At 42.0% G+C, this 16,605-nt stretch overlaps 1 protein-coding gene and 1 long non-coding RNA gene across 2 annotated transcripts; one reads left to right on the forward strand and one right to left on the reverse strand.

Moving 5' to 3' along the window:
• Positions 1–375: 375 nt before the first annotated feature.
• On the forward strand, positions 376–15,211 carry ATP6AP2 (ATPase H+ transporting accessory protein 2). The gene is made up of 9 exons (XM_074994963.1): positions 376–503; positions 2,742–2,872; positions 4,776–4,904; positions 7,379–7,474; positions 8,523–8,660; positions 8,961–9,014; positions 10,835–10,984; positions 13,666–13,782; positions 14,171–15,211. Exons 1-9 carry the CDS (start codon positions 452–454, stop codon positions 14,354–14,356), a joined length of 1,053 nt encoding a protein of 350 aa, XP_074851064.1. The 5' UTR covers positions 376–451; the 3' UTR covers positions 14,357–15,211.
• LOC142013498 (uncharacterized) lies at positions 10,101–11,000 on the reverse strand. Its single transcript, XR_012645663.1, has 2 exons — positions 10,887–11,000; positions 10,101–10,317 (listed from the first exon to the last, which is right to left on the reverse strand). It is a non-coding gene; the product is annotated as an uncharacterized LOC142013498 (long non-coding RNA).
• Positions 15,212–16,605: the final 1,394 nt, after the last annotated feature.

Consider the following 16,605-nt stretch of genomic DNA (forward strand, 5'->3'; position numbering starts at 1 on the left):
GAGAGCTGCCCGGATCTCCCGTATTGTGAGTGGTCCATCCAGTTGTCATTTATAGGTCGACCCACCTCTCGGTGGAGAAACCCCCGCACACGTGGTAGTGAATCTGCCAAACGAGATGCCCTCCCGGTGTGAGCGGCCAAGTCGGCTGTCACTCAAGGAAAGGCACCGCCTTATTCCCTCACCTGAGGCGGGGCTGTCAGTTCCGGGGCAGTCGCGCGCTAAGGAGAAGGAAGGAGAGCCGAAGAGCTCTCTCACACGATGAGTGGTCAGATCCCCAGTCACTCCAACCATAATCCCGCCCCTCAACCCTCGGAACGGTCAGATGGGCGCTGTGTGAGTAGCTGACGGGGTTGTCAATCAGCACAGAGGAGGGGCGGGGTTTGTGTCCCGAGTGCGCTGAGCTAGAGTGGCTCTGCCCAGTCGCTAGCGGTCGGGTGGCGGCAGGGCAACCATGGGGCGGGCCGGGATGCTGCTTTGGGCCCTGGCGGCGGCGCTAATGCCGGGTAAGGTGTGGGGTGTGTGAGCCGGGCCGCCCGGCCAGGGGAAAGGGTGGGAGGGGGGCGGTAGCGCTGAGGGGGAGCAGGAGGCGGGCAGCGGTTGAACCGCCTCCGCCTCCCCGTGAACAGCCTCCGGCGCCCTGGTTCCGCGGCGCTGCCGTCAGAGCTCGGGGCCGGCGGGCGGAAGGGCTCGTGACAGTCCGGCCGCGGCGCCGCTTGGCGGCAGGGTCTAGGCGCAGGCCCCGCTGGGCGGCGCCGATCGGTCAGTGATCGGCTCCCGCTGATTGACGGGGCTGGTGGGTTCAGCTCACGCCGCACCCGTGACGTCTCTCCGAATCAGGGATCTTCCCCTGCCTGTCGCTGGGCACCGCCGCGGCTGATGCTCCGTGGCTGCCAGATGCGTCGGGGAGCCCCCTGGACTCAGCGACCGCACGCCGGGGCTGCCGGGCCTGGGTTTGTTGCGGGGTTTCTAGCGGTGTCCCCGGGATCCTAGCGCCTGCTGGCTCCTTAGGCAGCAGGAATGTCTTCTAATGCCCCATCCCGTCTCTGCAGCAGCTGCTGGGGGCGTTCCCCACTCTCCTCCGAGATGCAGCTAGGGGGCCACTTCCCCACCTTTCTGGCTTACCAAGGGACTTACTTCAAAATGTAATAGTTATGGAGCCAGACATTCTCCTTTCACATAGCTGCCCTTGAAGGCCGCAAGTTGGACATCAGTGTCATAGGGTGTGACCCAAAATGTCAATGCAGTTAATGCCAGAACTTTCTGGTCCAACAAAGAGTTACCACCTGAGCCATAAGGTGACTCCTTATGATTACATTACCCTTCAGTATTTGGATATCAATATCCTTGAAGGCTTGCCACTCAAAACTATTCCACCCTTCACAGACTGCATAGCCCACTGAGTCATTTTTGGTCAGATGATTACAGTGTAGCAGGAAACATGGTTGGGTCCTGAGTTCAGATGCACTTTGGTTTACTGTGACCTTGAGTAAGTAACTTAACTAATTTTGTCTGTCAAACTAGCAAGGAAAATTGGATTTAAAAAAGAAGCAGTTTTAAGATACTGTATCAGACGGGTAGCTGAGTTTGTCTGTATCTTCAAAAACAACAAGGAGTCCTATGGCACCTTATAGACTAACAGATATTCCAGAGTATAAGCTTTTGTGGGCAAAGATCTGTTTCGTTTTTGCCCACAAAAGCTTATGCTCCAGAATGTCTGTTAGCCTATAAAGTGCTACAGGACTTCTTCTCTAAAATACTATATCTAAGCCAAACTATCCAGAGTAAATTGCATGAGTAGTTTCTCACCTGTAAACTAGTTTTAAAAAAAAAAAAAAAAGTCACAGGTACATGGCAGCATATTAATGTGATTATAATTTGCCCCCACCACATGACCCAGGAAAAACAGTCCCTATAAATGCGGGTTGTTACTCTCTTACAACTGCAGCTGGTCAACAAGATGAGCTACTGTTGGTTTTGTGTTCTTTTTTTTTTTTTTTTTTTTTTTTAAAGTGCTTGAATTTTTGGCAAACATGCCTGTACGTTGACCTGTTCTGCTTGTCAGTGTTTTGAGAGCAACAACATGAAATTTTGTTTGTATAGGTGCACATCTTTGAGATGCACTCTGTACTGTTGATGTGAATATGTCCTAATGTGGCTTGTATTTACTGTCAACACCTGCCTGAAATGTATGATAATGAACCAGGGTTTGGAGCGTAGCCTCTCCCTCCTGTAAGGTCAAAATATATCAGAGGGGTAGCCATGTTGGTCTGTATCTGTAAAAACAAGGAAAAAGTCTTGTGGCACCTTGTAGACTAACAGATTTCTTGGAGCATAAGCTTTCATGGGCAAAGTTGCATCTGACAAAGTGGGTCTTTGCCCATGAAAGCTTATGTTACAATAAATCTGTTAGTCTACAAGGTGCCACAGGCCTTCTCATTTTTCCAAGGTCAAAATGGTATATCTGATTGAATAATTTACTAGTAGACTCTCTTTCATGCTTGTGTGCCTTGATTTTGTTTGCTACCTAAATTTGTCTATTCACAAGTTTGTACTGGAATTTACCATTGCATCCTAATATATTGAAATTGAAGGCTCTCTTCAGCTGTCTCTTTTTATTTGGTAGATATGTGCACTGGAAAGCTGAGAACCAGGAAGAGATTGTTGGAATGCATGTCTGCTTATGGGGTTTTAAGAAACTCATGCTTTACCAGAATCTCTTGTCAATAGTATTTCTTTTTTAGGTGTCTCTGGTGATGAGTTTAGTGTCTTACGATCACCACAGTCTGTCGTTTTCCGAGATGGAAATTGGCCAGTACCAGGGGAGCGGATCCCAGACATTGCAGCATTATCCATGGGCTTTTCTGTTGAAGAAGTATGTTTCAGTTTTCGTCTTGGAAAAAAACTATAAAATGTAGAATTCAAATTTAGTTGTGGTACAAAATGTGTTAGCGGCCTTTATTTCTAAGAGGAAATTCAGAAGCCTTTTCTACAGTGAAACTGTTGTTAAAGGCCTAACTGCAATATAAATGTTTAATAATAAAGTAATCTACGTGCCATTTGTATTCTGTCTTCTGGGCTATGAAAATGCCCTGCTAACACTTACTGCCTTGAAGTGAAGAGCAAAACTTCTTAAGAATAGTTTCAGTAGTTTATCCATTAAACAGAGCAGGATTGATTATGAACTATGCACGCTGAATGTCCACTTGAGACACAAGGTAAAATCAGATGCTTTTTGGCAAACTAGGCATCTTGATTTTCACCGTTCTGCTGTTGCTGGTGTATTTGTGTGATATGAAATGGAAAGCTTGCTCTGTTGAGCAGTCTATTATTCCTTCTTCTAAGCAAGGTAATCTTTAACTGTGAGGTCTCTTGGGTCCATCCAGAACTAGCTACTCTCCCTTTTCCCCCTTGAGAAAGGACAAAATGTCAGAAGAGCGGGGAAAGAGAACCTGCCGGATCCTCCATTCAGAAAAACAAATATACAAAGTGAAAGTAGATATCTGTATCATGATTAAGGCTTTGATCCTATAACGGACTCCATGCAGGCAAAGTTCTGCAGCTTTGGGTAGCTCATTGCAGGATTGGAGCTTTAATTTGCAATCTTGACAGATATCAAAATCAAGGAGAATAGAAACTGCATTGTAGAAGATTTAAGGGTTTCCCTCTTCAGACTCTGGCATTCAAAAAAAAAATTTTTTTTGTAAGTAATCAGTGTGTGTACTAATGCGCCGTTAGTCTGAAACACCTAAAAGATTTTAATTTCTATATTCACTGAACCTGCTGAAATGTTAAAAAAGGAGTCTCCAAAACAAATCCCTCTGCAGTCCTCTCTCTGTAGTAGAGGATAAAAGTAGTGTGTCTGTTTTTGTGTTTTGTTTTTGTTTTTGTTTTTTTTTTGTTCGTGGGGATCTCAGTTAATTTCTCTGTCCTCCATAAGGAATATATGGATGATTAATTAAAAAAGCATTTAGTTTAGTCTTGTAAAATTGACATCTGCATTAAGGTTTTTCTTTTGCATGAAAAAATCCTTAATTTTTTGTTGTGACAAATGGCAAATGAGTACATATTTTGTGCTTGGACTGGTAATTTTGCTGATATACAATTACAGGCAAGATGTACCCAGTTCTTGGTCTTAATAAGGTGACAAAGAATATCTGTGTTGCAGAACTTCCACTGCTTTAGAGCCTTATTACTTCTTCTAAAATGTCAGAATCATTAACCTTTATTTATAGTTTTATGAGAAACATCATGCCAATGTATTTGTCATTGTGACTAAATATTATTGGTCTGTAACGAGTATGTATTTGAGTAAAATATTACTCAAGCTAGTCGCGCATTGGAGAAGCTTGCTGCTTCCATCAAATCATAGGAAGTCGCATTTTATATTACAAGTAAGTAGACCCTCTCAGTGAATCTTCTGGAATATAGCAGTCTTGGCTGGAAAATTTGGTTCGGTACCTGCATAATCAGTTCAATAAGTTAACATTGCACAGTATGCGAATGACATTTTTTTTCTTTCTTACAATGTTACGGAGGGCCTTTTCTCACTAGACAAAAAACACGTTTGGAAATAAAAAAAGAAAACAAAACACATTTTTGCAGGATGGAGGATCTTTTCAAGCTTTTAGGTGCCATACTAAGTTTCCTGTGGGTTCTCCTACCAAGATTCAGTGATAGCACAGCATATTCTCTACAATTAACCATTTGATATAGTTTGATCTGTGTTTTTAATTTAAAAGCTAAGCAATAGTTCTTGTTTTTAAATTTGCTACCAGGATCTTTCCTGGCCTGGACTTGCTGTGGGCGATATATTTCATCGTCCTCGAGCTACTGTTCTCGTGACTGTAAAGGGGGTAGACAAGCTGGCGATGCCTAAAGATGGAATTTCTTACCCTGTTGAAAATGTAAGAATCTGCATTTTTTATTGTATTGTGTTACTCATACTTCTGCTTAATTTGGAAAGCATTGCTTTGTGTTTTAAAAAAAAACAAAACTGCTGATAGCTAACCTTTCACCAGTTATGCATTTTATGTTTCACACGCTTCTTATGGATTCAGAGAATTAAGACCAGAAGAGATCATTAGACTGATTCTGACATCGTAGATATTGCAGGATCGTAAACTTCACTCAGTTACCCTTGCATACAGTCCAATAACTTGTGTCTGACAAAACATATCTTCCAGAAAGGCATCTAGTCTTGTTTTGATGAAATTGAGTTGATAGGATTAAGGAGATTTCGATGTTTGCAGGGTCCTTTCAAAAAGGACCCCATGTAGATGAGCCGCAAGCGAGCAAAACACAGCACTTTATAAGTGCTGCGGCCGGCAGCATGGTAATCAGGCACTGAATGTTCATTTCAGCGCCTCATTAGTATTCTCTGATTTGGCCATTAGCATGGCCATTTGGAAGTTTTTCTCAAGTGTAGACGTAGCCTAAGTATATTATAAATGTACAGTTAAGCAAACTTCTGCTTTCATTTAAAAAATGAAATTGAATTTCCGATCTGGCATTAATTATATTCCTAGCCTCGATTAGCTGAATCCTGTATTGACTTCCATTGTTTTCCGTAGAGTTAACGTCAGGCTGACTGGTAGATAGTTAGCAACATCATCCAGTGCTCCTTCTGAATATTTGTACAACAGTAGTTTTCTTCCAGTTTTTTGTCACTTCCCCAACACACCAAGATTTATTAAAAACTAATAATAGCAAACCAGATCTCAGTGAACTCTTTCAGGCTTCTTGGGTGCATGTAATTTAGGGTTGGTGATTAAAAATTGTTTATCTCAAGTAGAAGATGTTTTAACATTCTCCTAAGTTACTAATGTACTGGAAATTACTTCATCATTCTTATGTGATAAGAGTGCATCATCCTGCTGCTTGCAACTACAGAATGGAAATATTTTACTTATACCATAATTAACAATTTAACCATCTGTCCAGTAATGGGCTTATTCCATTAGTAGAATTTATTATTCCTAATAAACTTTAATTTCTTTTGTCCTTAGCCTTGCCAGCCAGATTTCCCCCAGTATCTTTACCTACCCTTATAAAAGTTTCTGTACCTTATAACTTCTAATTTATTCTTTTGCTATTCTATTTCTGTTTGTTGCCATCACTTTGCCACTGAACCAGGATGTGCTTTTAAATAAAGTCATCCTCTTGATTAGGTGTGTTTGGCCATCTAACAAACTCTTTTTTTAAAGAGCTTTCAATTTTCATTCACATATCTATGTCTAAACTTTTTCTCTCAATCAATTTCACCTATTTTTTCTTCCATGTCGGAAAAATTTTCTGTTTGAAGTTCGAAGTGAAACATCTCAGAAAACCTGAAAAGAGACGTCAGCCTTTTCAAAGTCTTACTGAAATGGTTTTAGTGTAGCTAGAAAACCAACTACTTCATTTTTTTTATCATGGTGATGAAGTAGTTACTATTTTGCTCAGTCATCACAGTGAAAGAGTGACTAAAACTTTGTAAAGTTGAGTGGTTCTTGAGAACAAAATACTAATCTATAAAATAGTCATCTGTCTTAATAGACTACATGATTCTCCAACATCCCTCAAAGAATGTCCTTTATCTTGACGGAACTAACCATGTTATATTTTGTCATGTTGTCTAGTGTTGAATTCATGAGCTCTACCACAGCAAGGTTGCTTTGGGAACCCTTCCTCTGAATTTCCTAGCATGGGGTGTAGATTTAACATGGGCATATGAGCTGGCATTCTTTTATAGAAAACATCTGTGCTGTAGGAGGAATATAGTGTGCATTCATTTACTTTTATGCATCCTCATTTTTAATAAGGATTTACACAGTTAACTTGTATTTAACAAAGGGCTCTAAAGTTGTTCCCTTTTCCTAATCTTCTGGGCTACGTCTACACTACATGCATCTGTCCATAGACATTACTGTCAGAAGAGATGTTGTAACAAAACTTCTGTCAGCAGATGGTGTCTACACATAAAAGCAGACTGATCTTTTGATCTGCTCTGTTAGCAAAAGGGCCTCTGGAGTGTCTACATAGCTTTTTCTGTCCACAGTTTCTGTTGACAAATTGCATTTTGCGTATAGATGCTCCGTGAGTTTTGTTGACAAAACCTCTGTTTTGTCTACAAAACTCGCTAGTATAGACATAGTCCTGGGGAAAATCTTTATTAAGATGCTGATCTCCTGCCCTCAGTCCATCTAGACAAATGTTTCACTTTTATCATTTAAGACTTGCTGCATGCAGGCTGTTGTATAAATGTGCATGGCTTGAGTATACAATGTATAAAACAAAGTCCCAGTTTATCTCCCAAGGCATTTCTATTCTTAGCTACATGTTGCTTTCGTTTGGTCCCTTTGTGGCCAGAATTTCTTATGAGAGGTTTATTGTTTTTCAGGCTGTTCCTTTCAGTCTTGACAGTGTTGCAAATGCTATTCACACCTTGTTCTCTGAGGAGACTCCTGTAGTCTTGCAGTTGGCTCCCAGTGAGGAAGTGAGTATTGAGTCATTTCCTAAACTAGGGGTCAGCAACCTGCGGCTCTTTAAGGAGTCTCTTGCAGCTCTGGGCGCTGCCTCTGCTGCTGACTGTTCTTGAACGTCTCTGCCCTGCCTCCACTGAAATAACAGCACTACATTTAATTGGTTGAACAGCTGGCAGTGCATGGGGAGGGATCCGGCTGTTAAACCAATTTAAATTTAGTTCCATTATTTCAGCCTGGCAGGGCAGGGAGCCACCTGTGCTGCATGTGGGGGAAGTGAGCAGGAGAGCTGGGGCGGTGGGGGACGACACTGAGTCTATCCCTGCCGGAGCCACGCAGCCCTGCCAAGGAGGCGGCAGGGGAGGAGCAGCAGGAGGGAGGCAGTGTCTGAGCCTGCCCCTGCTGGAGCCATTCAGCCCCACTGAGAAGGATGAAGGGGTGGAGGGGGGAAGCAGCAGCATGCACACGTGCTCAGCTAGAGGAACTCACCTAGCTGAGGCAGGTTACTCCTGGGTTGTGCATGGGGAGTGAGTTTGGGATGGAGAGGGCTAAACCCTGGGGATGCAGGCGGGGTTGGAGTGGAGAGGGGTTAAACCTGGGGGTGGGGATGTGGGTTTGAAGAAGAGAGGGGTTAAGCCTGGAGGGTGCAGTTTGGGTTGAGGGGGTTAAGCCAGGGGGTGGAGAGGGTGGTAAATAACTTAAACTTGCTGACTGGTACAAATCGTATGTGCTGTTTGTAAAAGAGTGGTTCAAAAAGTATGGTTTGACCTTATTTATTAAAGACTCTCCTATTCCCATGCATTGCGGCTCTTGAAGTATTGATTTTTTGTAACTGAATTTGAAAAAATGGCTCTTCTTGCTATTTTGGCTGTAGTCCCCTGTCCTAAACCATTTGAAATATGAGTTAAACCATACAGCTGGGAACTGATGTGCTTTTAAACCCTTCGGCTGTATGAACATCTTGATTCTGAGAGCATTTGCATGTGTGGTGAAATTGATCTATGAAGTTTGAAAAACCTAAAACTGAATTTATGCTCATATGACTAATGGCTCTTCTTACAGAGAGTGTATATGGTAGGAAAGGCAAACTCTGTATTTGAGGATCTTTCAGTCACACTGCGACAACTACGGAACCGCCTTTTCCAGGATAACTCCATTCTCAGTTCTCTTCCCCTCAACTCCCTCAGCAGAAACAATGAGGTAGGAAACAGTTGCTGATGACTATTGCTTTAATTAAACTGTCTTTGATCTGCTTATGAGTTGAGTTTAAGAAATGTCTCATCCATTTTTCATCTCCTTGTTGTCTAAGGATAAAGTTGGCCCCCCACTCAATATTTAACTTAAAATACAAGGAAACACTGATTCATTGCTTTCCTGAATTGTTTGATCATTACAGAACATAAAGCTGCTGCTTTACAGTAGCAGTCTCTTGAGCTGTGCAATAAAATGAGTCTGCATTATTATCAGTTTCTTTTCAACAAGTACCTATTTCTCTCTTAGGCTGACCTGCTCTTTCTGTCAGAACTACAAGTCCTACATGATATTGCCAGCTTGGTAAGCATGACTTTTCAGATAAAATTTATATTTCCTCAGAGACCCTCTATTTCTTCCTCCCCTGGAAGGAAGAAGTTCTGATGAATTTGTGTTTGAGAGAATAAATTCAAATAGAGCAGATACTGAAAATAGAGAGAGAACTGAAAGGGACCTTGGGAGGTCATAGAATCCAGTCCTCTGCTCTCTTGGCAGGACTGAGTGCCATCCCTGACAGATTTCTCCCCCCCCCCCGAACTATTTGCCCCAGACACCTAAATGGCCTCCTCAAGGATTGAACTCGCAACCCTGAGTTTAGCAGGCTAGTGCTCAAAACCTCTGAGCTACCTTCCTTCCCTCTGCTCAAGGAAGAGCTACTGGCATGATCAAAGGAATAGAGACTCTAGCTTACAAGAGGAGACTCAAAGAGCTTAGCTTGTTTAGCCGAAGAAAAAGAAGAGTGAGGAGAGAGATGACACAAGAACAGATGGATATAAACTGGCCACTAATAAGTTTAGGCTTGTAATTAGATGACTGTTTCTAACAATTTGAGAACCTAACTGGATTCAAGACTGAATTTGATAAGTTTATGGGGAGGATGGTCAAGTGCCATTGTAGACCATCTTATTATACCAATCTGCGACTGCTAGCAGCAAATGGTGATGGGACAATACATGGGGAGGCCCTCAGTTGCCACAGAGAATTCCTTCCCAGGTGTGTGGCTGATGGATCTTCCTAATATGGGCAGGGTCTAACTGGTCACCGTATTTGGGCTCAGGAAGGAATTTTCTCCTGGGTCAGAGTGGCAGAAACCCATTGGGGGTGGGTTAGCCTTTCTGTACAACATGGGCCACTTGCAGAGTTAAATTAGTGTAAATGATGGGTTCTCTGTCACTTTAAGTCTTTTAAAACAAGTTTTGAGGACTTCGGTAACTCAGCAAGAGGTTAAGAGTCTATTACAGAGGTGACTAGGTGAAGTTCTATGGATTGCAATGTGCATAAGGTCACTCTAGATGATCGTGATGGTCACTTTTGACACTAAATCTCTGAAGATTTGCCAAATATCACAACCAGAAAGGTGAGGTTAAAAAATGCACTGATAGAGGTAGGTTCAATTTCCTGCTTTGTTACAGATTGTCTAATTTTGGGCAGGTCACATACTTGCTATCCATTTCCCAGATGCAAAACAGGGATAATAGCACTTTCATGGCTCACAAGAGTCCTGGGGTACATTCCTTGACAATTGTGAGGTGATCAGATCCTGTGGTCATGGGAGAGCAATCAAGTACTTTAGGCTTCACATCTTGAAGAAGTACTGCTTATATACCTGGCAGCAGAAAAAATAAACTTCATGTTAATACAATTCACAGCAAAGGTAAATTCAGTAGCACAGGAAACCAAAAGTATCCATGGAATTTATGCCTTTTCCATCATGCTGTTATGTAAGCTCACTGTTTACTATAGCGGTCTTAGAATTAGGATTTTGACAAATCATAGATTGTCCTTAAGTTTATGGATGAGACCCCTTTTAGTGGAATGGTAACTCTCTTGTTGCATGTGACCCTTTAAAATAACCTTTGGTATATGTTTACCCAAGCACTTGCTACCCTACCTCCCATTTTGAAGATAATGTAGACAGATGTAGACACTGACCTGATCCATGGCAACTTCTAGTAAACTTTCAAGTCTGCATGGAATATGTCAGGCAAAAATGAAGCTGACTTAATCAGTGTTTAAATCTCATTAGACCAAGTATTTAAACTAACCCATTTTTTCTGTTGCACTGTTTTCCCCTGTGGTTCTCTTTTTTTTTTTTTTTTTTTTTCCCCTCCCCCCCCCATAAGCTGTCAAGACACAAGCATCTGGCAAAGGATCACTCTCCAGATCTGTACTCACTGGAACTGGCTGGCTTGGAAGAGATTGGGAAACGGTATGGGGAAGACTCTCAGCAATTCAAGGATGCCTCTCAGATTCTTGCCGATTCTCTGCAAAAGGTAAGCAGAGATCTTCCATAAACACTGTTCTGGAAAACCTATCTGAGTAACAGTTCGAATGTGCATCCTGAAGAAACGCAAGTACTGGTTTTATGTTAACAGAAGTGCGGAACACCAACGTCAATTTGGTCATATAACATTTTGCTGTGAATTGCCACTCCTTCATGTTGGTGTTGCTGTCTCTTAGTTGGGTAAACTCTAGTCCTTCAGGGCAGGTCTACATAGCAAAGTTACTTTGAAATAACAGCTGTTGTTTTGAAATAACTATCCTAGCATCTGCACAATGTAACCACTATTTTGAAATAATTTCAAAATAGTGGTCAGCTAACTTGAAATTATAAAGTTAATAAAATTAATAAAACTTTGAAATTAATGAATAAAAATATTCTATGAGGAATAGCGCCTATTTTGAAATAGCTGTTTCAAAATAGGTGTTAAGACAGGCTGTTTCTACACATGCCACTTTCTCTGAAAAGTGGCATGCTAATAAACAGCCCAAAATATGCTAATGAGGCGCATGTGTAAATTCCTGATGCCTCATTAGCATAAGGTCACGTGATTTGGAGTCTGGAAGAGTGTCTTCTGGAGTCCAAATCACGTGACTGTATGCTAATGGGGTGCTGGGAATTTACACATGCGCCTCATCAGCATATTTTGGGCTGTTTTTTGTCACTTTTGGAGAAAGTGGCGTGTGTAGAAACAGCCACAGGGAATAGAGCCTATTTTGAAATAAGCCATAGTGCGTCCAATGGCTTTATTTTGAAATAGGCTGTGTGTGTAGACCAAATTCCATGGCACACCCACTTTTTCAGCCAAATCGATTGCTGACAAACGTCATATTTGCTTACATTTACTATGCTCACAATCTCACTAGAGAGGTTTGCAACATAGTATTGCATACAGCAATCTAAACAAGGATCAAATTCATTAATGTTTCAGATCCACCACAGAATACACCATCTTAGACAGCAAGCACAGATGCATTTTCAGAATTATCCCATGCCATGCCAAGGATGTTGAGTAAACAAGTAACCACTGAAAGCAGGCTCCTTTCCCTACCAGCCCATTGGAGCTATAATGTGGCATTGAAACTGCATCCCAGCTCCAGCAGGCTCCTGCCCTCACCCTTGCCACTGCAGGGAGTGGGGGCGGGCTCCCTACCAGCTTTTTGGGTTGGGCAGCAGCATTTCAGCTGCTTCTCAGTGCAAATGGGGTCCTGTGAGCTCAGCATTTCTCTTCACGGTGAGTCTGCAAAGGGCCACTATGGGAACAGGTAAGGGCGGAATTGAGGAACCCTGTGCCAGCTGAGACTCAGGTAGCCTTGGTGCTTGTACCCCAGCTGGAGTGTGGTTGTCAATTCCTTCTCCTCTCCCCCTGCTCTCCCCATGGTCCTGCAAAGAGCATTGACAGCATTTCAGGGCACACTGGGACAGTTCTCACAGCACACCAGTGTGCTATGGCACGCTAGTTGAAAACCACTGGTATAGATGCTATATTTTGAAATAGGTAAGTGCTATTTCGAAATGCATTTTTTTTGTGTGTAGCAGCATTATTTTGGAAGAAGGCTGCTGCGTAGACATATCCTCAGTCAGTTATCAAATTCAACTTGTATACAGTAAACCCTCGATTTAACGAACTAATGGGGGCAAGGGGTGTCTCTTACTGCCGAAAGTCTGTTATATCTGAATGGTTGTACTGTATGATGATGCACTGACCTTCCCAGCCCATCATTCACTCCTGACCCATTTTCCTCCTCAAACTTCTGTCTCCCTCTCCCAGTTACCAGGAGAGGAGCTGAATGCTGGCCTGGTTCCTTCCACTTCCTGGCTCCACTGGCTCCACTGGCCCCCAGCTCCGAGCCACCCATGGGAAGGTAGAGCAGGGCTGCCCCCAGCCTGCCAGTGGGCATCAGCCTCCGCCACCCTGGCTGCTGCTCGGTGCCATCATAGTCAGCGGTGGCCAGGCACTGACACGTCCATGCACATGGGGGTGGGGGAGGAGAGCTCCTGCGCTCTGCTGCAGCCACCCTAATTCAGCTTCTCTGACCCCAATGGCCCTTTCAGCCCCAGCTGCTCCAGCAGCTCCTCCAGCCCTATTGGTGGCTCTGCTGAGTCTCTGCCATTTATTTGAGGGGCGGGGGCTGACAGACAGCACTCCCTATTTCCAAAGTCTATTATATCGGTGTCCGTTAAATCAAGGGTTTACTGTAGTTCGGTCATTCCTCAGCAAGAAAAGTATTGGAAGGACATTTTAGGAGTCAGAGGGTAATATTAAATGTAATTCAGTACGTCCTGGTGAATTACTTTTAAAGCAGATACTTTGTGTTTACAAATATCAGAGAAGTAGCTAAGTTAGTTTGTATCTTCAAAAACAAGAAGTCGTCCTGGGGCACCTTTATAGACTAACATATTTTAGAGCATAAGCTTTTGTGGGCAAAGACCCACTTCCTCAGATGAGGCTCTAGAATTTTGCCTCACTATATTAGCATCAGGCTTTGGATACTACCAAGTTCTCAGTTCTTGAAGGACATTTGTTTAAATAAAAGCCACACCTGGCAGCCTGCTCAAGGAAAGCAGATGCATCTGATCTGTTTCCTTGGTTCATCTTTTGTTTCTCAATCTGACTCTTGTAACTTCTAACCATTGCATATATCTGAAACTAAGCTATTATTGCTCTTTCAGTTTGCAGATGAGATGTATAATCTCTATGGTGGGAATGCTGTAGTAGAGGTAGTGACTGCAAAAACGTTTGATACTCCTCTTGTGAGGAAGAGTCGATCCATTCTCCAGTCTTCACAGGTAGTGAATACACTTAAAACTCTTGTTCTGCAGATAAGGTACTAATAATGTGAACAGTCTGTTCCGTTTAGTGGAACTAAAATATTGACCTGATGTTGTAGCAATCTTTTTAAACTTTTGGCAGCTTAGGCACTTGGCATAATGAACAAACATAGCAAGTGAAATCATGACTTAGTAGTATCTATTTTATAATGCCAGTCAGTTAAGTACATTAGTATGTAGTCCCAGTAATTCCAGAACTGCCTGTGCAAAATGTCCATGTGGTATGGACAGTCTGAGTGTTAATGTAATCAGAATATGTTCTACATCAATGCTGACTTCAGGATCATTGAGACTGGTAGCCTCCAGGTGTCTCACTTTAAACCATACTTTCCTTCTTCCACTGCAGAGCACCTCATATAACCTAGGATATGCATACAACTTCAACTATGCTGTGGTCTTTAACATAATTCTGTGGCTCATGATAGCTCTTGCATTAGCTGTGATTGTAATCTCCTACAACCTCTGGAACATGGATCCTGGCTATGACAGCATTATTTACAGAATGACAAATCAGAAGATAAGAATGGATTGAACTTCAGTCCAAGGAAGACAGTATGACCAACTCTGAAGTATGTGGAAGAATTAGTATTTTTGTCATGGTTAAATGTGGACTTTAAAGGTATTTTTATTTCACCATTTCTTTTCTTTAATATACCAGAGTGAACTCTCAAAGCTGAATCTTCAATCTCCTATAAAATCATGGCCTGATTACTACTAAACTACATAACTTCATTCCTTTTTGGTAACACAAATGAATTTTAGAAATATACCCTATATTGTGTGTATGGAAAAGGCACTGAGAGCAGCTTTCTGATTTAAACTTTTTACACTGGAGAATTATAAACTCTCGTTAAGCTGTGTTGTATATTATGAACCAGATGTAAATGTTTATGTTGATGTAAATATTTCTAGTGGTACATGTAGCGTTCAGGGAAAAACAGATTATAGGGCCTATTCATGTGAAACTTCAGTACAGGAATACTTTCACAAGAGCAGTTCTGTTTGAAAGACTATTTGGGGTTAGCTTTATATTACAGCCACCACCATGAACCATAATCAAAGTAAGGCTTGGTGTAGCTCTTAATATCAGTTCGCTGCTGCATTTTAAAAGGACCTTGGAGAGATGATAGGTAAGAACACTGGTGTGGTTGGTCTATACCGTCAGGAAACTACAAATATAGAAGTAGCCTGGGTGCTTAAAGTTTAATGTTATGTACTTCAGAAGCTTATATTATGATGCTTCTAATCATTTCCATGTACATTAATAGCTGTAGCTATTCAGACACCTGTGTTTGGTGGTGAAAGTGGACCAATAACTGGCACTCATCTGGACTCCATTTTTATTACTTGTGCTTCAATCCTTCAATAAACAGAACAAGTTACACTTGCTCTGGAGTTCACTTATTTTTTTCTACAGAGTTGTGTTAAGTTGTAGTTATAGCTCAGTTTTATGTTGAGGAACTTATGCTAAACCAAGAAAACATAGAAGGCTAAGTGTACCTAACTACATTAAGCCCTCTTACAAAACCAAATACATGCTCTGGCTTCTGTTTCCTGCCACTGACCTGTTGGATGACCTGGGGTAAATCACTCCCATCACTGTGCCTGTTTTCCCTATATATAAAAAATTGTGATGCTACTGACCACTTTCATAGTGGGTTTCATGCACAGAGCTCTTTCTTTTGAAAGTTAACACCAAAAGGATTTCAGAAGCCAGTAGTGATGTAAGTATTCAAAGCTGCTCCATGTTTTTTTTCTGTATTGTTTACCAAAACCTTTACCTGGATGACTAGTAGATGAAAGCACAGCTGTGCAACAGCATGGATCAGGTGGCCTAAGTACTCTATCTGTGCTCTGTCCGGTTGATTTTTTTTTTTCTTAGCAGTAGTGCAAGCAGAGTGGGAAGCTTGCTTTTTTGGCATTATGCATTGTCAAAGCTAAGAGTGGTATAGAACTGGTACTAATGCTACCATATACAAGTAGGTATGGAAAGTGTGCACTTGTCTAATTCTTGGACCAGGTAATTTGTGGTAGGACGTCACATACTGTTTTCCCGAACACCACGCCAGAACACTCACTAATATAAGGTAGTATAGCTGCATAGGTAGGTAGTATTTTGAGGCTGTAGTGAGCCATGTACTAACAGCAACATGTACCCCCAAAGTTGTGCAGATGTACCCCTGGGCTGCAGGCCCAGCCAGCTCTGGTACCCCTCATTGCTGTTACTTCCACCCCCTCCGATCAATCGTCACATTCCAACTGCCACAGAACCTTTTGGCCTCTAACATTCCATCAGGCTCTCATAGGGCCCATTGATTGAATTTAGTGATATTCTAAACAAAAAGCACCATGTTCAGAGCTGTTTCCATCCTTTCACACTGAGTCATAGATCTTAAATTTTTCAGTGTGGCACACAGTTTGTCACATGTTCACATACACTGCAAGCTTGACTCTCTTCTTAGTTGGGTAAGATTCTGCAGCTTGGTGAAACAGGATGATGTTCACTTAAGCAAATCAGCAGCAGTTTATGTAATGGAATTTAAATTCACAGTTTACATAATATTAAATTCTTAAAAAGGGGTAAATATAATTGATCTTTAATAACTCATCTCCCAGAAGGGACAGCACAATACATGTTCTTCTGAACAATTAATGAAAAGAGGTCCTATCTAAACTACTGAGCATTGCCTGCTTGAGCTTGAATTCGAAGACCTGTTTACCTCTTAAGTATTCTATCATGATTTAAATTGAAAACTTGAAATTAAATATTCCTGTCTCTCA

Source organism: Carettochelys insculpta, chromosome 1, assembly GCF_033958435.1.
Source record: "Carettochelys insculpta isolate YL-2023 chromosome 1, ASM3395843v1, whole genome shotgun sequence".
NCBI lineage: Eukaryota > Metazoa > Chordata > Testudines > Carettochelyidae > Carettochelys > Carettochelys insculpta.